General features: G+C 43.1%; 1 protein-coding gene across 8 annotated transcripts in view; it reads left to right on the plus strand.

Annotated features, from left to right (window-relative positions):
• The window catches only part of MTMR3 (myotubularin related protein 3), a 74,881-nt gene that overhangs the window by 17,440 nt on the left and 30,107 nt on the right, over positions 1–27,334 (plus strand). For all 8 annotated transcript variants that reach the window (XM_085076224.1, XM_085076227.1, XM_085076223.1 and 5 more), the window contains 5 exons: positions 14,346–14,423; positions 18,334–18,407; positions 18,773–18,862; positions 20,426–20,542; positions 26,103–26,185. In XM_085076224.1, the coding sequence (XP_084932350.1) occupies positions 18,405–18,407; positions 18,773–18,862; positions 20,426–20,542; positions 26,103–26,185 (293 nt within the window). In that variant the 5' untranslated portion in view covers positions 14,346–14,423; positions 18,334–18,404. The remainder of the gene's footprint in view (positions 1–14,345; positions 14,424–18,333; positions 18,408–18,772; positions 18,863–20,425; positions 20,543–26,102; positions 26,186–27,334) is intronic.

A 27,334-nucleotide genomic window follows, 5' to 3' on the forward strand; every position in this document is an offset into this window, starting at 1 on the left:
GGGCTTCCTGGTACAAATGGCTGGGGCTGTTGATGAAGCTCCTGTGCCAGCTAGGAGTGCTGGTCTGTCCTGAAGGCTTGCCAGGAGTTTGCCTCCCTCCCAAAGAGGTTTGTCTGTGCTGTGCAATTGAGCCAATAAACTAATATAAATAAAGATTAAGCTGTTTGTGGGAGGAATGATGATTGGATATTCAGGTGTCTAACAATCTGATCTTTTGAGCATTGCTGTGAGTGTGCTGACATCAGTAGTTCATTCCCACAGGTAATAACTGAGGTAATTCTAAACAGAGGCTGCAGTAGGATGGAACACCTGAAGAAATCCAGAATTTCCAGGTGGCCCAATAAGATTTTAAATTACCTGGTATTTGTAGAAGCGCTGGGTGAGGTGGCTTTATCTGGAAGAAGTTGTAGGTGGTGGTCTGGTGAGTCAGGCCAGTGCCATCCTGGAGAGGCAGGTGTGTCCCTGCCTGGTTGTGGATTGTGGTCCTGGCTAGGAAGTTGCTGGGAACCTTTCCAGGTGTGTGTAAAGTTATGGTTTGGGTGCTGAACACACAACTCCAGGCCTGAGTGCTTAACTCTACTGCTCAGACCCCTGGTTATGGAGTTGTATTTCCCTAACACAGAGCAGACATCCTATAAAAATTGGGAGTATTCAAAAAACTAAACTCTGGACATCTGTTCTGGGCACAGAAGATCCTTCTGATGGCTTGAATTTTTACTATCCTTAGTTCTCCAGCCTTTTAAAAGTCCATTACTGCCACTTAACGTACAGGACAGTGTGGGAGCTCTGTGGATCCAGTGTGGATCCTTAGCAGAGGAGGTGCCAGAAACGAGCAGTGCAAGAAGGCCTGACCTGTTTTAGGACTCCACACTGACTACAGGGTTTAAGGAAAATGACTGTATGAGAAGTTTTGGGTTCAGGGATTCTTGTCCCACCCAGCTCACTGGGTGAGGATAGGGGTTGATGGGAAGAAAAGGATGGAGAAGGGAATTAGGGATCATACATATACCAAGAGAAGCTGAGCTAAAGCTTCACAGGTGATCACAGTGCTTGCATTTCCTAATGTGTAACCCTTCACTCCATGGTTTTTATGTAGGGCTACTTTAGGCTGCAATTACAAGTTGATTTCCATGGCGTGTATGAGCAGTGAAAATACCTGCTGGGTCATTAATGCAGGGCTTGGGCTGTCAGCTTTGCCTCCCTTGTTTACTCATTGTGCAACTCCATGTAACAGCTTAGTCCAAAAATCCAGCACCAAGCCATGCCAGCCTGTCAAGGATCTCTTCCCTTACAGCAGCACTTACACACCACTGCTCTGACTGCCTGAAATACATGAAATAGTAAAATGCCAAAACAGGCCACTCTGCCCTACCTGTTCTTGCAGGATCTGTTTTTCAGCATCCAACCTAGTGGCAACTGGAAAAGATAATTCTTTAGTTCAAGCTTCAAGTTGTTCAGGCTGAGCATGGAAGTTTTGCTGTAAGTGCTGGTTCATGGTGGCATTTTTTTATGTTGGAGGCCTCTGCCATCAGGGTATTGTTGTGGAACAGTTCTGTCACCTGGACCTGGAGCTGATGCAGAGATGTCACATCTCTAAGTGAATGACACAGAAGTGGTACTTTTAATAAACATACATACCTTGGATCCTTGTCCTTCCTTGACAGACTGACCTAAGCTTCCAGCTAAGCTTTCCTGCATAAAGATGTGATCTTTCATCCAGGAGAGGAGTTGGACTATTTTTTGGCATTTGAATCTAAATGAGCAAAACTGTGCAGGCTCTGAAATACAAGACCTGAATGCTGAGGTTGTTCCTGCAGCGAGCTGTTATTTATCTAAATTACAGATGCTTTTTCATCTCAGCTCTGAGCATTTGCTTCTAGATTTGTCTTCACATGTAGATTTGTTACACCAGCTGCATAACCTTCTGAAATAAAGGCTTGCAATAAAAGCAAGGCACACTTAAGCATTCTGAGCATTGTTCTTACCCTTGTTCTGTTTTGCTCAGAGCGTGAAGGTTTTCTTTGCCTTCGAGTATTTCTCTGAAATTGGTTTCAGATCCCAACTTTAATATTGGAATTGATTGTCTAGAAAGGATATGCCTGGTGATCCTCAAACCTCAGCTGCATGAGCAACTTGATGTAATGGAACTGTGCCAGTGGGGGCCGGGACCCCCTGGTGTGCTTGCCCACTCATCCCAAATTGTTCTGGATTTTTTTGCGTATGTATTTTAACTTGGTTCTTTGTACTTAAAGGGCCAGAAGTAACTTCTGTTTGTTTTGTAATTAGATATTAAATCTTGTTTCGGTGACAGAAATCTGAGTGTCTCTCAGAAGGAAAGCTTTCTGGGAAGTTCAGTCCCCTGGATCTGATGGCAAGTGTTACTGCAGGCAGCCTGGAGAGTTACGGGAAGGAGAGCAATTCCTGCCCTCTCTTGGTTTGGATTTTGACCAGAGGTGGCACCTCATAAGATGTTTAAGGAGGTCCTTGAGTACCTGAGCAAACGGAGGCTCAGAATTGTGTTTGTACATTTTCAGCAGCTCCATCCTGTGTGTGCACCACCACTCAGGGTATCAGTTGAGGTCAGGGGGTTTTACCATTTAATTTCATCAGGAGCAGGGCGGTAAACCAGGACCCAAAGCCCAAAGTTTATTGCTCTTTATCTATGTTGTGTCTGTTTACTTTTCCCCCAAAATTTGCCAGATTTACTTTTTCACTTCAAATGCACCTTGAATATTTTACCCTCATCTGTTTAATACAGACTTAAAGTTCATGTTAAGTACAGGCTTGGTTTTGCTGCTCAGGTGGTTACCAGAGGGTGCTTCAAATGGAATGATAAAGACCAAAAAGAGGTTGATTTAGTTGATCTTAATTTTTACTGTGAAGTGCTACTTCTGTGTATTTAATTGAAGCTTGAGATCTGCAAGTCACTGGTAAGAACCATAGTGTTACAAATGTGACTTGTGCTATTTTCACATCTCTAAGCAATCTAATACACACATGCTCTTGTATGTCTTTATAAAATCCAATTTAAAGGGGACATGGTAAATTTACTGTAAGGATGATTATAAATCTTTATATTCTTTAAAGGAAGGTTTAAGTCCTGCTGGCTGATAATGATTCAAATGCAAAATTTGAAGTGGATAACAGCAGTCTCCTGACATACATATTTTTTAAAATCTGGAATTAAATGAAAATTACCTTCCCTGATGCATCAATAACAGAGTGAGCTGTGAACTGCACTGACTTCTGCAATGCCTGTGGGAGAGATGGGGATGTGTTGTGTTTGGGTAATGTGCTGAAGAGCCCAAAGCTTTGTTTCTTCAAAATGATGATTTATCTCTTAATTGCAACCAAGTCTTTCCTGGTAAATTAGGTTTGTTTTGAGTCACATAGGGAAGGAGTGAATGTTCTCTAAAGGATAAAACACTTAAATGATTACTTACATTCTTTGTACTATTATTCTTCCTTCTCAGGGTTTGTTGTATCTACCAAAAGGAATTAGTTTCTTTAGGGAAAATAAAAGAGAGAGGTTTTAAATAAGTGTCTGTAAATACTAATTTGTTGTGCTTTTGAAAAGGTGATTTAGTATAAAATAGGATATTGGAGGAATATCTCTTTTGGGTAAAAACTGATCTGCTATAGAGAACTTGGTGTCGTCTGATTTAAGTGAGCAGGGAGGAAGGGAAACCTAGAGAAACTCATTCCTATTGGAATCACTGTTTTGGTGGCAAGATTGACCAGAGGAGATACAGATACCCTATAGGATTAATTCCTTTTTCCACATCAGCCAGGTATCTGGTGGTATCCTTCTATGGAAGCTTGAACTTCAGTGGATTTTTACTTTAAATAGGAGAAGGGAGAGACTGTGGCTATTAACTGGAGACCTGTCAAACCTTGTTTCACTAGCAGAGTTGCAGTTTATTTCAGAACTCAATTTGAATTCTAGCTGAAACTGTGTGTTTTGATACACATCCGTGCCTCAAGCAACCACAAACCCTTCTTTGGTGTCTCTGAAATGCCTAAATATATTTAACTTTGGCTTCGTGCTGTTTAGTTTTTTAGAATAAGCATATTCTGTTAATCCAAGTAAATTCCTTCCTGGCACTGAAGGGCTGTGCAACTTCAGTGTAAGGGAACAAGCCTGTATACTTTCAATATTATGGAAGTTGTTATGGAGAAAATATTTTGGGGACTTGTCCTGACTGAACTCAGCCTCCCTGGGCAGTCTGGAAACATGACTTTAGAAATTGTAGTTTTCTTGCCTTTGACACATTCAAAATTTGAACCATGCAGAGCATCTACCTTGATTTAGTTGATGGAGGACTACTGGGCCTAAAGATACATAAAATTAGAAAAATATGCATTATAGTCAACTGGTTCTGAAGCAGTCCTATGATGTCTCTAGAGAAAAACATAGTGCAGTGTGACAAAATTAACTGCTCTATTAAAGACCTCTGTAGTTCACACCAGATACTGCTAATGTGTGTAATTGATCTTCCAAACCAGCTACGGAAATTGAAGCCCATTAAAACATTTCTTGAGGCGATCACAAGAGCTGCAAGACTCCTCCATGGGCTTCCTGCCTCCCACATCAAAGGGCTCTGCTGCTTCAATGCCTGGTGGCTGCTCTGCTGAGGCTCTTGGTGAGATGCAGTTTCACTGCTCCTCACTAAAGTTGGATACTCAGCTCTGTGTCCCTTTTCTGTGTGTGTTTGCAAGCAGGATCCTCTTTAAGATTCTTTTTCTTTACTTGTCTTTTATTTTAGTTGTTGAGGTCCCTCTGCAGCTCTTATTTAAGTGCAGCTTGCAAATGGAAAGTAGTACTTTGCTGTTACATTTCCTGCTTCTGAAATTAACTGTGACTTTCCACAAGTGGAAAAAGATAGGAATAAACAACTGTCTTAATACTTGGAAGATACTGAGGCAATTTAACTACAGGAGGGAAACTATTTGCTCTTCCTGCTTTTTCTTATTGCTTTAGTGAATTGAGGAGTTCCAAGGCCAGGTTGGATGGGGCTTGGAGCAACCTGGGATAGCAGGTGTCCCTGCCATGGCAGGGGTTGAACTAGATGAGCTTTAAGGGTCCTTCCAACCCAAACCATTTCATGGTTCTGTGAATCAGCTGACAAGGGAAAGGCCAGGAAGCAGCAGGTTTCCTGGAGGCAACGTGCTGGTAGATTATCCAAACCAGTTTGTCCCTTGTGATCTAAATGCAGGAATCCTCCTTAACAGGGGAAGGCATCTGAGTCCTGTGTGTGTCTTAATTCCTGTAGGGAGCCAGAGTTCTTCCCTGCTGTGCTTGGCTGAGGGCAATGCCGGGGGAATCTTCTCCCTCTGGAGGTAACTTGACTGGAATCTGCTGAAAGTTTGGAGAAGCTGGAACTGGCAGTGATGGAAATGCCTGGTTGTTCTCCCTGCAGCTCAAGTGCAAGGAGGGCAGGACTCTGCTCCAGTAAATCTTGGGTTTGGCTGGGACTTGCTGGCTGAACAGGACCCAGCAGAAAGCTCTGTGCAATCCCTTGAGCTGCTGGAGTTTCCTTAGCCAGCTCTTGCTGGTCGCCTTATCATGGACAAGCACACTTGGCTTTATCTCCTCCAAATTTGACTTTTGCAGTATTTGCACACATGGAGCGTCTGGTGAGCGGTGAGTGCTCTTGGTGTCTTGGCAGCCTTGTGGTTGATGCCCAAACAAGTGTGTGGACTGCTCTCTAGAAAACAGCTTTTTGTGGGTCTAGAAAAGCTATGTTGATCCTTGATTGGCTCCTGAAATGTGGAATTTAGGGGGTCACTTCATCAAAAGGAGTCTCTTGTAGCTAAATAAAGCTGGCTCTCAACTTAGATCAGGTCTTTCAATATGGTTATTTGAGTCAGTTGTTATCAGGATTGTTTTGCATGGACTAATAAGGGAATACCTGAACTCAAGGAGTTCTTGGATTGAATGAACTGTTTTATACTGTAAATAATGCTGTGAAACATACTTGTCCCTCGCTATGGTAATTGAAGAGACTTTGAAGGGAAGGGCTCTTAATCCTCAGGTTCACAGATTGTGGCAGAAATCTGTGAGTTACTCCTAAAAGCCCCTTCAATTCCCTTCAGTACAGAAGGCAGCCATGTGCTTGACAGCTCTAAAGTGGATCAGGGCTTTGGGAGGGTACTTGGTGTCTGAACTGTAAACTCTGCCATTCAAACTGAAACTACTTGAATATTTCTCAAAGAATTGAGCAGGCTCAGAGATGGGCGAGCTAATTGATTAGCTCTGTAAAGAAAGGTTATTTCTGCAGGAGCTGAAATGATTCTTAAGCTGCCTCAAATTCTGTAAATCTGAACTATCCTGTCCTTTTTCAGGCTGTGCTGCTCTGGAGGCAAACAACATCTACAGCACTGTAGAGTGGTGGTTCCATAATCTGCTCTCTGGGTTAGTTTTGTTGGAAGTTGGAATGTGCCATGATGGGTCTGCAATGCCAGAGTTGGTGTAAAATAAGGAAAGGGAGTGTTTTGTTTGGGAGTATGGGAGCAGTACCCTTTCTGCTGGCTCACCATGCTTCACGGAATAGCAGCATAGTCTGTTTTACAGTAAAACCACCTTAATACCACATAAAAACCCCTCATTTTTGGAGTGTGCCACAATTTTACCAAGTGCTGGTGTTTGAAATATTAACTTTGCCAGTTATGTAAGGTGATCTGGTGTGAGTCCTGGAACACAGAGCCTCCCAACAGCTTCCGTTCCTCGATGCAGGTGCTGAGGGTGAATGTGTGGATCTTTCATGGCCTCCTTGACAGCACAAGTCTTTTCAATGCAATTTAAGAATTAATGGATTAAAGCTTCACCCATAATTACGTTGTGCAAGGTGTGAAGCAAAGAAAGGGATGTCTCGTTAGAAGCCTCAGTAACAGCAAACAGACCTTTGTGTCCTGCCTGTTCCAGGCTGTGCAGCAGAGCAGTGCTAGAGAAGGGCTTTTTTCAGGAGTATGGAGGGACAGGACACAGGGAATGGATTCCCACTGCCAGAGGGCAGGGATAGATGGGATATTGGGAAGGAATTGTTCCTTGGGAGGGTGGGCAGGCCCTGGCACAGGGTGCCCAGAGAAGCTGTGGCTGCCCCTGGATCCCTGGCAGTGTCCAAGGCCAGGTTGGACATTGGGGCTTGGAGGAACTTGGGACAGTGGAAGGTGTCCCTGCCCATGGCAGGGGTGGCACTGGATGAGCTTTAAGGTCCTTTCCAGCCCAAATCATTCCAAAATTCTATGCTGGGCCTCTGTGGGGACTAGGGTCCCCATTAGGGACACCTTATAACAACTAAGACATTTATTTCTCAAAGCATGAATAGATTATTTATAACAGGTATTTGCTATTTCAAGAAAGTTGTCCTACGACGAAAGCATCCGGTGGTGTTTTGTTAAAGATATTTTCAAAGTTTTGTGCCAGAGGAAGGGTGCTGAAAATGAGGTCACATGAGGAGCTGAGAGCTGTGACTGCCTGTGTTGTCCTGAGGAACTTCAGTGGGGGTGAAAAATCTCATGGGAATGTATCTTGAAACTCCAGAGTAACCTTCAAATCACACTTGCTTCTTGATTCCTCCTACTTTCAAACCTTTCTTTCTCTTTTTATATTACTTTCTGCTGTCTGTAGTGTTGCATTGGCTGACAGTAAACCCCAGCAGGTGAGGAGCTGTCCTGGGCAGTGTGAGATGCTCCTCTGAGAACAGCTGCTGCCCCTTCCTGGTGCTCAGAAGGACTGAGCTGAAGCAAGATGTGACTGGAGGAGGGAAGGGGGATGAAGAAGTGCTTTGGGAGGATGAGTAAAACCTTGGAGACTTTGATTAACAGCCACTTCTTCTTGTTTGCTGCCTGTCTTCTAGAAAGGCAGAAACAGGGGAGGGAGTGTGACTCATGGCAAATGGGCTGTGAGGACCTTAATGGAAAAATGGGAACTGTGAGGAGCAAATTATTCCCTTCTTTCTCCATTATGCCTTTTCAAATGGAAACTTTTGCTGCCTGGTCTAACCTTGCTATTTGTTTCATAACTCCAGTCTAATATTGCCCTACATTTCATGGCTCTTTGGTTACCTGTTGACATAAATCCTCTTCCCAGCACACGTGGTTACCTTTCCAACTTAGAACCTCCACAAATCCACTGGGTCTGTGTCCTGTCAGCTGCCATACTAAAATCCAGATCCCACATTCAGATCCCATCCTTCCAGGTCTCTCCACAGTTCAGACCAATCTGTGTAGCTTGTTGGTCCTTGGTAGCTGTTCTTGTCTGTCGTGCACATAAAATTGAGGAATATGGAATAGTTGAAATAAAAGGAAAATTATAGACATGGCACAGAAAAATCTCTGATGGATAAATTGTATCCTGGCTTATGTATGAATAATTGCAGCCTTTGGATCTGAAGATTTTATCCAAATGAAAAAGGAATTGAAAGAGAGTCTGAAATTTCGTAAGAAAATGTGACATTTTGTTGTGGATTTTGGTTTCAAGCTTGCTGTGGTCTTTTGACATGGATTGTTTTGAGATCAGTGAAGGAAAATACTGATGCAGAGTCTTTTATTCAGGAGCACTTCCCTAAAAAAGCCTGTTATTTTGGGGATCATTAATACTGTTATCCCAGCTAAAGGTTTACTGATTTTTATTCTCTACATCAATTATAGAAAAATGGACCTTTCTTAAAGCAAAATCAAATTTTTCTGTACTATCCTTTGCTATCAGACCCCCAGAAGTGCTTCTTCTGCCTTGCCTCCTGCATTCCTCTGCCATTTCAAGTTCTGCTTTCCTTTGAAGATGGGTTTTTTTTTTTTGTTTTAACTTTGAACTGTTGCTTCTGCATTTGATTTCTGAAGAGTGCAAGAAGTCATCTTTAACAAATATGCAAAGATAATCAGCTTAATCAAACTGCTTTAAAAGCACATTAATGCCTCTTCCGAGTGGGAAGATGAAGGAAGCCCAATATGCCGACCTGCCATTAGTGGATGAGTCAGTGCAGTGACAGATGTTGACAAAACTTTTTTGATGCTTTGGACTCTCATAATTAATTTTATTCTTCACTCATAAAAGCAGAGAGAACAGAAAATGGAATGATCTTTATAAAATGCTTTCGTTCAGGACAGTTCCCATCCGTGCTGTGGGAAAGTGGGATGTTCTGTGTGGCTGTTCTGCTCTCCCTGTCAGGTATTTGGGTGTTGCTGTGTGCACACCTTCATATCCAGCTGCTTTTGGCTGGGAATGATGTCATTTCTTCTAGGGAAGTGTGTGAGTGACACGGCAGAACTGGAGTTGTTTAGCTGAGAGAAAAGGGGATCAGGGGGACCTTGTGGCTCTGCACAACTGCTGACAGGAGGGGACAGCCAGGGGGGTCAGGCTGTGCTGCCAGGGAACAGGGACAGGAGGAGAGGGAACAGCCTCAGGCTGGGCCAGGGGAGGGACAGGTTGGATATTAGGGAATATTTCTTCATGGAAAGGGTGATCAGGTCCAGGGTAGTGGTTGAGTCCCCATCCCTGGAAGTGTTCAAAAGATGTCTGGATGTGGCACTTGGGGACATGGGTTAGTGGTGAACACAACGGTGCCAGGTCAGTGGTCTTAAAGGTCTTTTCTAACCTTAAAGATTCTGTGACACGTGGCAGTGAAAACCAGAAAATGCCTCCCTGAAGATCAGGATTCCTTTTTTTCCATATGCACATTTTAAAACTTTCTACTAAGGAGCAGCCATGGCCCATCCAGCCCCAGGAGCAGCTGCCATTCCCAGTGCTCTCATCCCTCTGTGGTTTCCAGCTTGGCCACAAGCTGACCACATCTCCCAGCTGGTGGGCAGCTGATAGCAGCACAGTGTTCCTGCTCCTGGGCACGCTAAGAATAGTGTAAAAATAGGTGGAAAAGGACACTAAAATCCACCGGGAAGAACAGAAAAAGCAGAGAGGAGGAGAAGAACAACCTGTGAGCTAAAGTGAGCAGAGAGCAGCCAAACTCAGAGGTGATGAAATAAATGGGGAGTGTGTGGTAATCCCGTGCAAGAGAAGGGGTCCCCTCGTGGCAGAGGTTGGGTATGTGGGAACAGTGATATTGGGAAGTTAGAAATGTAAACAGGAATGCAGAACTTCTCATCAAAACCCACAGTTGCATAATGTTAGGTTGGGACATGGTGTGGCACAACTGGTGTGGAAATGCCATATTTCGGCAAAGGGAGGGGAAAATACACCTTCAAAATAATCAATTAGCAGGAAAAAAATCTTCATTTGGTTGTGTTTGTTTACATCTTTACGAGGATAGCTTGCAGCTAGAGAAAATCTGGATTTGTTTTTCTCCCAAGTTATTTTTCCCTAGTGCCATTTCCATGCTTATCAAATCATGGCTCTCCTGCTCTGGCTGATGGAGCCTTTCAGCAAAGAAACTGTAGAGACAACTTTCCAATCACCTAATTAAACAAACATGTTGATTGAAACTTCTCCAGAGTGCTTTTCCTAGCTATTTGCCAATGTTTTATTAAAATAAATGTCAAGAAAAACACAGTCACAGGCTCGTATAATTTAGATCTTTTGGAGTTCTGTAGTCCAACACTGCTCAGAGTAGGGCTGACTTTGATGTTGGATTGGGTTGCCTTTGGAATTCCAGGGGTTGGAGTATGTCCAGGGATGAAAGTTCTACGACTTGGAAACCATTATTTAGAATTTCCCTCCCAGTTGTATTATTGCTTATGTTTCACTTATAATTGATATACAATGCAACTACTCTTATTTCTCCATAATATTTTCCAAGAAAAAGACTGGAGATGAGACCTTTGTGCTGAGTGTTCACCCAATGCTCAAATTCCCAAAATAGGCACCAGAGCAGGATCTCAGATGATTCAAAGGAAAAGTCAAGTGTTCTTGTTCTCATTCCCTTCAGTACTGGAGCCCTATGCAGCCACTTGTGACATGTTTAAATTGGGCAGTGACAGAGTGTCCTTGGGTGCCTGTGCTGGAATCAGGAGAGGGGATTCTGCTCTGTTTAGGTGAGACCCCACCTGCAGAGCTGCTCCAACCCTGGGGCCAACAGCACAGGAGGGATGTGGAGCTGCTGGAGAGAGTCCAGAGGAGGCCATGGAGATGCTCCAAGGGCTGGAGCCCCTCTGCTCTGGAGCCAGGCTGGGAGAGCTGGGGGTGTTCACCTGGAGAGGAGAAGGATTCAGGGAGAGCTCAGAGCCCTTCCAGTGCCTAAAGGGGCTCCAGAAGAGCTGGAGAGGGACTTGGGACAAGGGATGGAGGGACAGGACACAGGGAATGGCTTCCCATTGCCAGAGGACAGGGCTAGATGGGATATTGGGAAGGAATTGTTCCCTGGGAGGGTGGGGAGGCCCTGACACAGGGTGCCCAGAGAAGCTTCCTGGGATCCCTGGAAATGTTCCAGGCCAGGTTGGACAGGGCTTGGAGCAGCCTGGGCTAGTGGAAGGTGTCCCTGCCCATGGCAGGGGGTGGCACTGGATGATCTTTAAGGTCCCTTCCAATCCAAACCTTTCTGTGATAAACCAAGCCAGCTCTGAGAATGGGACAATCTAATAAAGGTGCTGCACACCCATTTTCTTAAAAGACACACTTGACTGTAGGATTTACTCTAAGTATCCTGTCCCTTTTCCATCTTCTTCCCTTGGCTTTCCTGATGAATGTATCCATTCTGTGTGGCTCAAACAGCCAAGGTGCTGCAGAGGGAGTGCTGGGAGCCCCTGGAGGGGATGGCTGCATCCCTGTGCTGAGGGGCAGCTCCCTGGGATGTGCTAATTAAACAGCTACTCCTTGAGCTGGGACTGCCTCCCATCAGGAATTAATGTTTTGGAGAGGGGCAGTAAAACTCGTAGCAACGTTTCTTCTTACAGGCAACTTTTCCCCCCTTATTTTGGCAGAAGTTGTTGACTTAGGAAATGATAACATTGGAGGTTCTTATCAGAGCCCCACAGCCTTGCAGCAGGAATGCTGATGAGCGTGTCGGGGGGTGTTTGCTGAGCTCTGGCAGGAATAAAGCGGAATTATTAATGCTTATATTGGAACATTTTTCTCCTGTTTTTAAACTTCTTGACAAAACTCTTGAGATTTGGTGGCTTCTTCCAAGCCTCGTTAAAATCAATAAAATGCTTGTTGCAGATTTTGTGAAGAATTTTTTTTTTTTTTTTTTCTTGGACCGAAACCGCACAGAATCAGTCCAGCTTCAGCACCCGAAATGTGTATCTTGCCTTTTGAAAAGCAAATACATGGCCAGAAAACTGTCTCTGAGGAGTCATTCTTGAGTTGTATAGTCTGCCTTCATAGCTTTTTTTTGTGTGTTTAATAAACTTGCTCCATATTCCCCTCAAAGGTGACTTTGTATCAACAGGCAGCTGTGAAGTTGAACTTGTTGAAGGATCAAGCTGGTGTCTCAAAGTCAAACTGTGCCCGTTCCCATCTGGGTGCTGGCATTGATTATCAGCCCATAAAGTCATTGGAATTGGTGTTGGGCTTTTTTAAAAAACAAAGGGATTTTTTTAAAAATAAAAACAAAGTTGACCTCTGTTGCAGGTAATGAAATGTTGCTTTTAGAAACGGTTTTATAAAATGGTAAATTGGAGTTTAGCTGAGGTTTTGGACAGCTGGCATTGACACAGGGCCTTTCTGTTAGAGCACATCCTCAGGTCCTTGTTTGTGTAAATACTGAGATTCCATGAGATTCCCTTCAGTGTCCATCATGTGAAATAGTAGAATTTCTTTTGGTGCATCTAATTTTGTATTAGAATCTTAGAATCATGAAAACCCTGCATGGGAGGAACCCACCAGGATCACCCAGTCCAGCTCCTGGCCTGCCCAGACACCCCAACAATCCCACCCTGTGCATCCCTGGCAGTGCTGTCCAAACCCTCCTGGAGCTCTGGCAGCCTCAGGCTGTGCCCATTCCCTGGGGAGCCTGGGCAGTGCCAGCACCCTCTGGGGGAAGAACCTTTCCTGATCTCCAGCCTGACCTGCCCTGGCCCAGCTCCAGCCACTCCTGGGTGCTGTCCTGTCCCAGGGAGCAGAGATCAGAGCTGCAGCCCCCAAAGAGTCTCCCCTCAGTGTCCTCTGCACCAGCTGAACAGACCAAGTGCCCTCAGCCCCTCCAGACCTTTTGCCATCCTCATGCCTCTCCTTTGGTCTTTCTCCAACAGCTTTAGATTCTTCTGATACTGTGGTGTCCAAAACTGTCCCTATCACTTTAGGAGAGGCCATTCTGGAGCAGAGCAGAGAGGGACAGTCCCTGGCCTTGCCTGGCCAGTGTGTCAGTCCTAAAATTATATCTCCTTTCTCTGTGTATTTCTTATTTTTCCTGTCATAAGCCATAAACTAAAGGATACAATAAATGCAAAATACAAAAATATTTTATTTCACTCACCAGAATGTGAAAATTATCAGTAGCTGTGGCACATCAAAGTACAGACCACCTATTTCCAGCAGCAGGATTATATGGTGTAGAAATTGGACTTTCCAGGCACATCCAGATGCAGTGTGCTACTGGGAGAGTGTCCAAGTTACTGTGAACAGCAAATCTTTGGATACAAGGGAGTGGTGTCCCATCAGCGTGGCTGCTTGTGTGCTTTAGGAACCGTTGGCTTTAGTCTGGAACTTTTAACTTTAGCATTTGGGTATTTTAATGTGAAACTTTATGTCCTGGAAGTCATTGTAATGCCGTAGGAGACATCTTTTGGTCCTGTTGGACTGTAGGAATGAAGCAGATAAGATATTTTCTCCATATAATTTTTGACAAATGTGTATTTGCAGAACAGTACTTCAGTTTCGAGGCAATAACTGTTTGTATAGCACTTGAAAATCCAAAGGATAGGGCTTGGAAGGAGTGGCCTGTGAGCATTGGTGTTCCCTGGGATTTTTGCACCATTGTCCCAAAGTATATGGGTAACAACTACTGTTTGGAGGTCTTCATTGGCGTTCTTGGGGGGAAAAATGCCAATTTCAGTGTAAAATGAAAACCACTTTTGAAGGTTAATATAAATCCAGTTGGATCTTCTATAATACTCTCTCCTGTAGCTCGTATTGTGAAGTAATTTAGGTTTTCTTCACTCATTTGGGAGAATAAAAATTCTGAATTGCTTTGTGGCCATAATTTCAGAACTGCTCCTTACCATAAAAGAGACGTTATCCACATGTATCCATCAGAATCCTGTTCAATATCCGTGGAATTCCCTCTCTGGGCATGTTAAGCTCTTGTTACAACTACAAAGCACTTAGGCTTTCTCTTTTTCCTCTTGACTTAATCCAAACTCACCTAACAGTGGAGTGTCCTGTCAAAGCTGCTGGTTCAGAAGTGAGTTTTTCAAGGGAAGGTTAATGTTTTAAAATATTGTCTTTTTATTTACAGCTGCCAATGTGAAGTATCAGAAGAGAACAGTTGGAACTTTCTGGGACAAGAGAGGACTGTTTATTCTCTCATTCTTTGGTAAGAATTGCATTATTTTTGTAAGATAGGATAAATTCTGTGGTTATCATTGATTATTATTGTAATTAAATAAAATGTTTTCCAAGATCTTCAAAGACAAAAATCATTATTTTACTGAGTTGGAGTTAAAACCTTTAATTATTAAAAAAAAAAAAAAGGCTCCTGACTCTTAGTTGTGCCCAATCTTCGAACGTGATTCTTTGTCGTGCTGCTGTTCCTAAATAATGTGCAAATATCTGTGTTATCAACTGCTCCCCCAGTAAATCCTGGTGAATGTCACTCAGTTACTGCAGCCTGTGGTGCCAGGAAAGAGAAGAAAGCTCCCTGCCAGGAACTGAAATGAGGGAAACTGAGTGTTTATCCTTATCTCAGAAATTTCTTTCCACCTGCCAAGGGGGGAGAAGTGTTTTCAGCTTGCAACAGAAGCATCTTTTGCTCAAGCTACAGTGCATTCCTGAATGTTTAATTCTCAGATTTTCTGATGTTCCTTTGCCAAAAAATTTGGATTCCAAACTCAGAGGGCAACTGTGTCCCAGTATGCAAACAGCTCAGGGGTCAGCTCAGTTGGATTTTGATATTAAAGTAAGTGGAATTCAGTCTGGATGGGGAAGGTAAGGGAACAAATGAAATGCTTGGGTTTTTCCTTTTTTCCCCTCCAGTTTTGATTTTTCCTTGCTGTAAGCCCAACTGCATTTAAATATATGTGATTTTAAATGATCTTTTATTTATCTGATCTTTTTTGTTTAGAATCACTGGCAAACAGATGGTTATTGCTACTCTTAATTATGTACATAATTTAAACCAGAAGGCACATTGAAACAAAAGGTAATTAAGATGTTCCCATAGAAGCTGAGGTTACAACCTTTGCTCATCATTTATCCTTTCAAGCAGAACATAAGGATGGAGAATTAACAAGACCAATCTCTTTTTTGATGTAGTTTAACACACATGGAATTGCAGGTAAAAGGACAGACAGTAAATTGACAACATCACCTTTTTTTGGCTTCAGTCCTGACCAAACCCAATATTATTTGTCCCAATAAAACCAAGTTTCACTGCACTGTGTATAAGCTGTCTGCTATTTTTATGTGATCCTATTGATAAAGAGGAGCCTGAATTTAAAGCTGTTCTCCTGGCCAGGTTTTTTTATCTGAGCTGTACTTGTACCTTTCCATTTCATTTCTGGAAAATGGGTTTTATTGTCAGGAAAGAGCTGCAGTTAAACAAAATGAGAATTCTCCTTCCATTCTGCAATCCTAAAACTGGTGTGGGTCAACTCAGAATGGGTTTGTGCAGCCACTTGGTGCTGGGCTGGCTTTGTCCCAAGCTGTCCCTTGGAGCAGCACAGTGGGGAATTACAGTGGGGAGTACAGTGGGGAGTGGTTGGTGGAGTTGATGGTATGAGGAACGTTCTTGTTCTCCTTCTAAAGCCACAACTGCCCTTATGAGGTGTCAACAGTTACTGGGATCCTCCTTCTGTTCCCATGGGAAGAGTTTAATGAATGAGAGATGGTTTAGAAAGCTTTGGGATAGAAAGCAGTGTCAGTTCAGGTGTGGTTTGGGGTGTCCCTGAGCAGTATGTAGTCCATCCCTGCTCCCAGAGCTGTTCCCTTTCCCTTGTGCTCAGCCCAGTGACCTTGAGCTGCTGGAGGGAGCAGGATCAGCTCGTTGACATGATGGGAAAGGAATGATTTCTTTCAGAGGATTCACTGCCCATCAGCTCAGAGAGCCTCATTGTAACAATTCAGCCTTTTTGCTATTTCTGTCAGCAATTTCCAGAACTCCTTTGGTGGCAGGGAAGTCGCTGAAGCGTTTCACTGATGCCCAGCAGCAGCCAGAGCAAAGTGTTTGCTTTAGAACCAGTCCTATAACTTTTTGTACCATTTATCTTGGCAGCATCACCCTTTGTATCTGATAATCCTGCTGCAAACTGAAATAGGCAGATTTTTTTTTTCCACTCAGCCTTCCCAAAATTCACCTTAAAAAGGAAGATTCTCACATTCATGGAAGAAGCCACACTGTTACAGTAGAAACTGTTCTGCACTGAATGCAGGAACTACACTGAAACTTGGTACTCTGCGTAGTCTTGGTTGGTGGTTTATGGTGGATTTTAGGAGCACAGCTGTAAGATATTTAAAAAGACCCAATTTTCTAAGCTAGTACCGGTTTTATTAATATGTAGGCGGTTATATAATAAACTTGTAAATTGCATATATCCAATCAAACTGAAGTATAAAGGAAAAATTTTTTCCAGCACAGTGCCCATAAAATTAAAACTTTTCATCAGAGATATTAAGCACACTTCAAATTTGCAATAAAGCCCATTTTTTAAAAATTAAGTTGGTGTTTCTTTGATAATTGTGTGTAAAGCTGAAGAAGGTCTCTGAAATAACGAGGTATTTTTTATATCAGAGAATCCTGGAATAGTTTGGGTTGGAAAGGGACCTTAAAGCCCATCCAGTGCCACCCCTGCCATGGGCAGGGACAGCTTCCACTGTCTCAGGCTTCTCCAAGCCCTGTCCAGCCTGGCCTTGGACACTTCCAGGGATCCAGGGGCAGCCACAGCTTCTCTGGGCACCCTGTGCCAGGGCCTGCCCATCCTCACAGGGAACAATTCCATCCCAAAATCCCATCTCTCCCTGCCCTCTGACAGTGGGAAGCCATTCCCTGTGTCCTGTCCCTCCATCCCTTGTCCCAAGTCCCTCTCCAGATCTCCCAGGATTTTATATCTACTTCTTGCATTAATTTTTAGTGAATTCATGGGAGTTTGAGCTTGATTCTGCTCATAATTTCCTCTTTTTGTATAAATATATATAAACACACATGCATGCATATCCTGATGTGCATCTGCTGCTCCTTTTCTCTCTGTCAATATTCCATACAAAGCACGGGATGTGTTTAGGGCTTCCTGCAGTGCTGCTGAGTTGTGAGCTGATGGATTGAAGTGGTTTTCTCTGTCAGCCTCAATACTGATAATTCGAAATATATTTATAAGTAAAGTCAGATATGAGCTTTGGATTGGTGAACTGAAAACTGACTGGGCTTGTGTGGTGTATTTTCATTTGTATCTTTTATGTGCCACATAATGAATGCAAACCCCATAAAATACCTGAATGAATGCTGATTGAATAGAAAAGGGAAGAACCTACCTCGATTTAAAAAGCTGAGTGTAAAATCAATCTCAAAACCAAATTGTAACTCCTGTATTCACTTCAGTCGTTAAGTTCCTAACAGGGTGAATTGCAGAAACCTCAAGACTGTGTTAATATTCCCAGAAAATTTGCAGATGATCAAAGGCTGGGGGTTGTTGGGTAGTGGAGAGAGCACGTCCCCAATGTAGTGATCTGGAGCTCCTGGAAAGGTCAGTGCAGGAAAATGGATATTTGGATGTATCCATGGATATCCAAAATGAGTCAGAAGTGCAAAATGAGGATTTTTATCCTGGTAAGAATTCCAGTTCATATGCCATAGCTGAAACAAACTTGCTCCAATATGTGTTTCATACCAGATCAGCCTAAACGATCCCAACGATCCCTTTGGATTTGTAACCCACGGATTTGTGATTCACCATCTGCAAGCAACTTGGGAGAAAATTCCAGGGGAATCCAGAAAGATGAACATGTTTTAATTTAAATTATATAAACACTGGTCTAATTGCTGCCTTCAGACAGGTGTTCTCCCAGCAGCACATCCAAAGGTGATTTTTCAGGATGAACAGAAGGAACCAGACACATTTTGAAACAATTTTGGCTCTCAGGAGAGGGAGCTTCTATGGATTTCATCTTTTCATAATTACTGTTTGCTCTCAGTTTTTCAACAGCTACATTCACAGTCTTTAAAAGTTAATTTGTATTTATTTGCCAGAAGAAAATGAATTTTATTTCATCATTATACTTTTCTGGTTTTCTAGATTTTAATAAGTGAAGAGCTCAAAGTATTGTGAGTAAAGACGAGGAGTCCTCCTCCTGCCCAGGGCCTGTCATGGTAAGCAAAGGGGCTTTGTAGGGTCTGTGACAGAGCAGAAGAGTTTTAAATGGGAAAAACATGAGGGAATTGATGTTTACATGTGGGGTTGTTGAGTTTTAAGCATAGTGCTAATGCTTTTTCCCCTAATGCTGCTATAAATCTTACAGGTTTTTAATGACTTTATTAATCAGGCTGCAGGAAGGAGACCTGTTTGTAATACCAGATTTATTGTCTTTGAGAGTTCAGTAACTTCAGTTAAAGTTGCTGATCCTGAAATTCTCTGGACACTTCTTCCTGTGGGAGCTTTTCCTTGGCTGTGGATGGCTGGGGAAGGTGGCAGTGGGTGCCAGTGCTGCCGGTGACTGTCACACTTTGTTCCTCAGGATGAAGAGACTCAGCACAGCCTTGAATGCATCCAGGCTAATCAGATTTTTCCCAGGAAGCAGCTGATCCGAGAGGATGAGAACCTTCAGGTAATCACCCCACTGTTCATTGCCAGTTCAAATCACAATACCTCCAATTGGTTATGGATTCTCTGGCCTCTCCTGTAGAATTTTAATTCACAGTTAACACAGAAAGTCATTTGCTTCTTAAATACTCCTGTACTGTTGGTAGGACAGAGAACTTGAGCATTTTGTTATAAGAAATTCCTTCAAGTGTCTGAAAAATATGCCTGCTCCCTGTGTACTAATTTCAAGAGTCACATTTTATTCCACAGTTTAGAACTCTGTTGTTTTGAAAAAGGAGCACTGAGCTAATTAAACACTGCCTTTGCATTTGGTTACTCTGAACCCAGAAGTCCTCCGTTACACAAAAATAGATATTTTCAATTTCTTCATTTTCCAAAGCTTGTTTTGAAATTAGTTTAGATCAAATCATTTACCACAGAATCCTGGTATAGTTTGGGTTGGATGGGACCTTAAAACTCACCCAGTCCCACACCCTGCCATTGGCAGGGACATCTTCCACTATCCCAGGCTGCTCCAAGCCCCAATGTCCATCCTGGCCTTGGACACTTCCAGGGATCCAGGGGCAGCCACAGCTTCTCTGGGCACCCTGTGCCAGGGCCTCCCCACCCTCCCAGGGAACAATTCCTTCCCAATATCCCATCCATCCCTGCCCTCTGGCAGTGGGAATCCATTCCCTGTGTCCTGTCTCTCCATCCCTTGTCCCAAGTCCCTCTCCAGCTCTCCTGGATCCCCTTTAGGCACTGGCAGGAGCTCTAAGGTCTCCCTGAAGCCTTCTCCTCTCTAGGCGAACACCTCCAGCTCTCCCAGCCTGGCTTTCCATGTAGATACTCATACATCAACTGAGGAGTTTGTTTCGTTGTAATATAAAATAATTTTAATTGACTTAAGCTAGGTTGGTATAAAACCAGATCACTTTCAAGTTGAACATTTACACTTTCACCCAGCTCAGCTAAACTGAGCTTAAGTCATGTCTTTAATTAACCAGTGATGATTTCCATGGGTGGTGTAATGAACTGCAGGTTTCTGGCTTTATAAAGCAGTAGTTTGTTGTGCATTTTCTTATTTTCTGTGAGAAACAGGGGATAAAGGGCTTGATTTGTCCAACTGAGCTCAGTTTTGTAGCATTTAGCAATCCAGTCTAGGCTGGTTACCTGAGCTTGCTGGGTGAATAGTGGGAAAAAAGCAGGGAACATTATTCATCCTGGATGTTTTGCCTACTTTAGGATGAATTTAATAACATTATGGAAATGCCACTCTCCATTAAGTAAGGAGTGAGAGCATAAATCAAGGGCTTTGTCAGCCTCCTTGCCAAAATGTGAGGATATTTTTCATAAAAATTCATTGCTTTCCCTGACCAAGCACTTACCACTCAGGAAAAGTAACATAAAATAAGGGATCATTTAAGAAAAAGGCTGCAATTAACCTCTGAGCCAACCTTACCTGATGTTCCTTCTTAGCAGCAATAATGGGACTGAATTCTTAGCAGGCTTTGATTTTATGTGCTGCAGGAGGGGCAGATTTTTGGGAAATCATCTCTGAAATGAGATTTTTGTTGCCTTTCTGCAGGTGCCATTCATTGAACTCCACGGGGAGAGCACAGAGTACGTGGGACGAGCAGAGGATGCCATCATTGCCCTTTCTAACTACAGGCTCCACATCAAATTCAAGGAATCTGTTGTGAATGTAAGTGCTGTGCAGCTATTCTGATGTCAATAGAAATAACAGGATTTAGAGTGAGAGCCTGGTGACCCCTCCTTTAAGGGTAGTGGTAATGAGAACTCTCTTTATGATGTTCAAATCCCGTTTCTCAGGGACAATAAATACATATTTAGGCACCAAAAGGTAGCTCAGCACCTCTGAAAAACAGATGCCATAAGGAAATGTCCCATCACTCAACCTGATGGTCACTTTACTGGCTTTGTCAGCCATGTGTTTTCCCCAAGCTCTGGATGTGCTCAGTGGAGAAACAATCAGTCTTCCAAGGGGCTTTTGGAGCACCTAAACTTGATTTGTGCCTTGCTTGGAGCTTCAGAAGGTGGAAGTGGGTCCAGCTGCTGCAGTTCTGTGCCAGATTTTGGGTGGTTTGAGTACAGTCATTGATGTGACAAGTCAGGAATGGGACCTCACCTTCAATGCATTTCTTTCAGGAGCTTTATTCCAAGTGTCCATTCCTTAAAATTGTCCCATCTCCACCTCCTCTGGTGGCAGACACAGTTAAATGGGTGTTGGACAGTCCTGGGCAGAGCTGTAATGCTCACACAGATCAGTCTCACCAGTTGTGGATACTTCCAGTGTGGAAATCAAGAATCTGTCCTGAGAAATGCCAGGGAATGATGGAGTTGCTTTATTAGAAAAGCCATTAGTGCATGTACTGCACTTCCCATCCTTAGGATAATTAGAGATATTACTTTATAGGAATTTTCAATCCAGTATTTTGGAGCATAGCAAGAATTGATGTGTTCTCAAATTACATTCCTTGTTTGTGTTCAGGGAAGAGTCCACAGAAGTTTATCAATATTCCCATGTTGATTTTGCTTCCCTGACTTTCATATCCAGTGTTCTGCTCTCTCATTCTGTGTGATATCTCATTATCATCAGCATCATTAACCAGAAACAATCAATCAGTGTATGAGGTAGAGCAGAATATAAATCATTCTTTGTATCCATATATGACTATCACTAATAACTTACTATGAGCTCTGTGGAAATCAGGGCAGGGAGGGCTTGGAATATCTGTAAGGATAAAACATTCTTGCAATAATTAGGAACCATATTTAAATTGTTAATTTTGGCAGTAGTAATCCTTTTGGTTATTGTTGACCAAAATTCTTGATCAGATGGTGATTTTCTAACTTAAATCTTCACTGAGTAATTTTTGATTGAGTTCATCTTGATTCTTTCCTGCTGTTTTTATATCACCACAGCTGCTCAACAAATAACTGTATGAAATCCTTAATTCCTGGTCTTTGGCTTGTCCTTCTTTTTTTATTTACAGTTCCTTGGCTGTGAAAATGGTGCTGTGGCACCTCAGTGAGCAGCACAGAGCTCCAGATCACCTGGGCTGGGAAAGAAATCCACGCAAAGTTGTTAAAGTTCCCGTTGCAACAGTGCAGAAAAGGGCTGCGTGGGGAGATCTTTCCCATGGATAATTTCCTAGATCTCAGTGCTAATAGGAACATGGTGTTTCAAATGCAAAAACAAAAGGTCCCACAGACCATGCATAAATTGTGGGGATTATGACATTCAGGAGTGTTGACTTACATTTATCCACGGGATAAAAGTGCAGACTCAACAGGGATCTCTAGGTACACAGGGGAGCTTTGGTTCCCAGGCCCATCTCTATTGATTCCTTAAGAAAATGTCAAACTTTGCAGCTGCTGAGTGTTCCTGTCTAATCACTTTCCTCCCTGTAAGCTAATTGCATTGATGGGAGAATTAACATTTTAGTGGAGTTCGTGAAAGCATGGATTGCTTGTAATCTCTTTCCAATGGTGGATTTTGGACACAGTACCAAAAAAAAGTCATGATGGGGGAGACTTTCAGTCTTGGTGAGGAGGTGAGTTTTAGTGTGAGCTTTCCTGTTGCGTGGAAAAGTGGTTGGATTGGGATATTCCTTGTGTTTGTAGCTGTTGTGGTTCATCCCTCTGGGAGAGTGGCATAATCCTTGTCTTGTCCTCAGGAGCTGCTGCCTAAATTGTTCACACTGTGAGAGCAGAGGGGGCTCAGCCATGGCCTTCGAGACAAACCCAAAGTGTCATCAGCTGTAATTAAAAGCAAAATTTGCTTCAGACACTCCTTGTGGGTTCTGTGAACCTGTGGGGGATTCCATTCCCTCCCCCCTGGAGCCCTTCAGAGCTGTCCTTGCACCTTCAGTGCCTCCATGTGCTACCTCATCCCACATTCCAGCACATCCAGCACCCAGCCTTGGCCTTGTGCTTTTGAAAGTCCCCAGCCTGTGCCATAACCCTGACATTATTCCAGTTGTGAGCTGGGAAAACAAGGAGGAAATCTGAATTACAGCTCACAGGCCCTGGGTGCCATGGGAGGTCCTGGAGAGGTTTGGGCCAAATGGGGCACAGGGGAGGGTCTGTGGCAGAGCCTAGCTGTGATCGTTGCATCCCACTGGGAATTGTGGGCATGGATTGGGCCATGGGGTGGTTGTTTCAGCACTGAAAATGTAACTTGTGCTTTTTCTAACTACAGAGATGTAATTCTCTAAATATATCGTGTACTGCTCTTAGATAACAGACAGCTCCAGTCATCAAAATAATTTTAAAAAAACCCTCAAAAATAAGAAGTTGGAGTTGTAGAATGTTGCTCTTATTTAAAATGAGATAATTTTAAATAAGAGACAGCCAGGAGATACAGCAAGAGCAGGATGCTCCTGTACTCCCTATAATGGGATGTAATTTGCCTCAGATAACAATACATGTTTATTCTTCTAAAAGCAAAAATGATTGCTTCTCCCTGCCTGGTTTCCATGCCATTATTAGAGGGAAGTGCCTGCAGATAGAATTGATGGCTCTTCCAGGAACAGGCTCTGGGTGTCGGACTGGCATCATCTGAAGGATGTGCAGTGGGAAGGGAAGGTTATCAGGGAGGGAGGGAATGATGGGAGATAATTCCACAGAGCTTTACTGGGGAAGAATAATGGCCAGGAAGGAGATTGAAAACACAAGAGGACCAGAGGACAGATTTTTATGACTGGGAAGGAAAATTAAAAAGATTAATGGGAAGGTTGTCCTGAAGAAAAAGCTGCAGATTGTGAGGGAATCACTGGTGGGCTGTTGGAGGAGAATGGATGACTGGGGAGCAGAGGGCACAGGGAAAGGGCGGGGAACAAAGAGTGACTTTGAATAAAGAAAATTCGGAATAATGCGGAAGGAGAATAATTAGTTTGTCACTAGAGTGCAGACAGGAGGAAGAGGAGTCACAAGCAGAATGCCAGGAGGAGAGGAAAGGTGGAGTACTGCTTAAATGAAGATGGACATGGAAATTAAAGAGGTATTGGGGAAGAAAAAGATACTACCAGGCAAAGCAGCACTGGACTAAAAAAGCATGTCTGGAGTCTTAACTCAGCTGGGGAAAGATGCCTTACTTTCCATGTTGGTGCCATTTAATTCAGTGGTAGATTTAAATAAATTATTTGAGAATCATTTAAGTTGGAAAAGCTCTCCAAGTCTATCGAGGCCAAGCTTTGCCTGATGCCCATCTTGTCACCAGCCCAGAGCACTGAGTGCCACATCCAGTCCTTCCTTGGACACCTCCAGGGATGGGGACTCCAAACCTCCCTGGGCAGCACCTTCCAATGCCTGACCACCCTTTCCATGAAGAAATCCCTCCTGAGAATTAGGAGGTGTATGTGGGGCTGTCCAGTCATGAAGACAGGCTGGAAGATTCTCCAGTCTGAGCTCCATTCCTGTCATTGACCAGACAAAACTCTTAATTTCCCTGCCTGGCAGACTGGAATCAAGCAGGAGAAGGTTTGGAAGGAATGAGCAGGTGAAATACAAGGATCAACTGTGGAACAGAGCACCTGGTGTGGTCTGTGCTGCTTTTCAGTCCTCTGCGGCTTTGCTAGTCACCCACAGTCAGGCTGAGCTTAAGGAGGGTGAGGAAGGGCTCTCTCCTAGGAGGGATTCCTTATTTCATGCCCCCTTCATGTCACTAATCCTGTCACAGATCTCAACCAGTGACAGTGCTGAAAACATGGACAGAAATTCAAGTTCCAGCTTTATTTGACATCCAAATCTGAAAATCCCAACTACTGGGCTGTGGAGTCAGACACCCTCTTGCCAAGTCTTGTCCATGGATTTTCTGTCCTTTAATGTCCAGTTACAACAGAAGGAGCACAGTAAGTGCCCTGTCCCAGCCTCACTGGCCACAGCAGGGGAGGGCTGGTGGCTCTCTTGGTTGTGGTTTGACAGGGCAAGAGAAAGGCTGAGCATTAAAAAATCCCTGCTTGTTGAATCAGGGGGTTGTGAGCTCTGGGCAGTGATTTGAGAACCCCCTGGGCTGACTGAGGTGCTGCCCTGAGCTGTGCCTGCCTTCCCCAGGGACAGCAGAGTTCTCATCCCTCTCCTGGGCACAGCATTTGCCATGAGCTTGCTCCCGGCATCTCCCTGCTTGGAATGAGTTGTCTCCTGGCTTTTATCTTTGAGACATTTCTTTTCCTTTTTAGGAAAAGCTGGTTTTAGTTTATTTCCTTTTTTTTCATTCCACCAAAATCAGGCAATTTTAAGCTTTGTGGTACCTGAGAAGATGCTGTCTTGATTCTTTATCCTGGATCCTTGATTGGAGGTGACCTTCAAGGAATGCCCAAACATATGGAAAGGCCCTGGCAGGGCCTTTGTGAGCCTCAAGCCAGACCTTTAACTGCTGGAACTTAGTCCTGTGATGGCAAAAATCAGAGTATTGGAATGTTACTAAAGGATGGCAGAGGTTTTATTGCCTTGTGTAATGTCCATATAATCTACTAAATAATTCAAACAGATTTGTGCTTCATGTTTCTTGCAGATATTAGCTAAATTTAGACAGTTATTTATGACTTCTGTTCATTTAAGACAATAATGTACATTTGCCCGTTTCAGGTAAAGTTCCAAAAATAATACTGAAAACTAGTATTTTCATCTTGTGGTTTTTCTCATCTTTAAAGTGTTTGCACGTGTTCTGATGTGTTGCCTGATCAACCTGCTCCTTGTTAAACATGCCAGGAAACATAAGTGCATATAACTGCACTTTAAATGGGAAAGATTCAGCATTATCACTCTAAATTTGGCTGCTTCCATCACAAGTGTTGATCTAAACAGGCCAAAGGGTTTTTCCCTGAGGAGAAAATATGGGATATTGCCACAGAAAAGCATCTAGACTGCAGCAGTCTGTTAAGGGGATCTTGCTTAGCAGTTGTTTTTGAACACCAATAGCTAAAAATACATGAAGATTCCTAAATTTGGATCTATTAGAGAGAGAGCTGCTTCCATGAGAGAGTAGCTTGGGTTTCTGTGCTTTTGCTGCAGCCTCCTCATCTATTCCCATAGGATCTCTTAAGGCTTTTGGACTTCACAGGACTGGAGCTGGAATATGAATACCTGGTACCAAACTTCAAGGCTGCTGAAGTAATTCCACTTGGATTTCTTTTCCTCTCTTCAGACTCCATGTAGCCTACAATAAATCCTTGTGAGATATGTAGAGAAATTGCTGTTACTGCTGTTGAAATCAAATAATCTGCTGTGTTTAATTGCAGGTTCCATTGCAGCTCATCGAGAGCGTGGAGTGCCGGGATATATTCCAGCTTCATTTGACCTGCAAGGACTGCAAGGTTATAAGGTAGGAAAGGCTCAGTGTTAAAGGAGGGTGGAATTTGCTTTCCACATGCCATGGGCAGCTGGAATGGTTCAAGGAAATGAGGTTCCTTACTTGATTTTCCTCAAAAGATTTTTCTTCTCTCTGATTTTTATATAAGATGGCCTGTGTGTCTGATTGTTGTGATACAGGACAGCAAACCTCAAACCTTGGTCTGAGCCCATGTGGCTGATCTTGGTTTTATTTTGAAATTAATTTTATTCTCACTGTATTTTCCCTGCTTTACAATCAGTTATATTATGGATACATCAATAGATACAAATCAATAGATACAGATAAGCAGATAAAGCCACTGACACATATAGTGGAAATATGTTTAATTGAGATTGGGGTTTGGAGGCTTCATCCACCCTGCATTTTCAACACCATGGGGGTACCTCTCTATCCTTGAGGCATGGTAACCTATTGCAGAAGAGAATGAGGGAATAAGGGAAGAGGAAGTGAGGGAAGATGGTAAATCCAGCAGATCAGATGGCATCATGGAGCAGTTACTCCTGGCTGTCCTTCCACAGACTCCAGACCTGAGCCAGGACTCTCTGAGCTACCCAGCCTGAGCTACACCTGGTTGGGTTGGTTTTTTTTAACTTTCCTGCTGCAGAAATTAATTTTGATCTATGAACTTTAATTAAGAAGAAAGGAACATTTCTTTTTGATTAAATGTTTGCTGGCAGTACCTTTTGTGTAATGAAAGGAGCCCCAGCCATCTCTGAGCACTTAGAATGTTTAACAGGTCAGCTGTTTCCTGAAAGGCTGGTTTTTTTCACCAGGACTGATTTTACTTTAGAAGTAATATTTAGTTTAATTTGAACTCAGTGTTTAACTTCCTCTTCACTTGTAGCTCTTGACATTTAAGAAAGTCACCCTTCCTCCCTACATTAATTTATTTCCCTTCAATTGTAGAACGAATACAAATTATTTGTATTTTTGCCTTCCTTATCAATTTCGTCTTAAAACTGCATCTCCAAGACTAAGGACTTGGTGACAGTTGGTTGGGAGATGGTGAAGCCTGGGGCTGAGACAGAAGATTTAGAATATATTCTTGTTCTTTTTCATGAGCAAAAGTTGTATTTTGAGTAACAGAATTCAAGTGAAGATATTACTTGCTATTGCACT

Source organism: Lichenostomus cassidix, chromosome 15 (genome assembly GCF_008360975.1).
Source record: "Lichenostomus cassidix isolate B80296 chromosome 15, HeHo_3.0, whole genome shotgun sequence".
In the NCBI taxonomy this organism is placed as follows: domain Eukaryota; kingdom Metazoa; phylum Chordata; class Aves; order Passeriformes; family Meliphagidae; genus Lichenostomus; species Lichenostomus cassidix.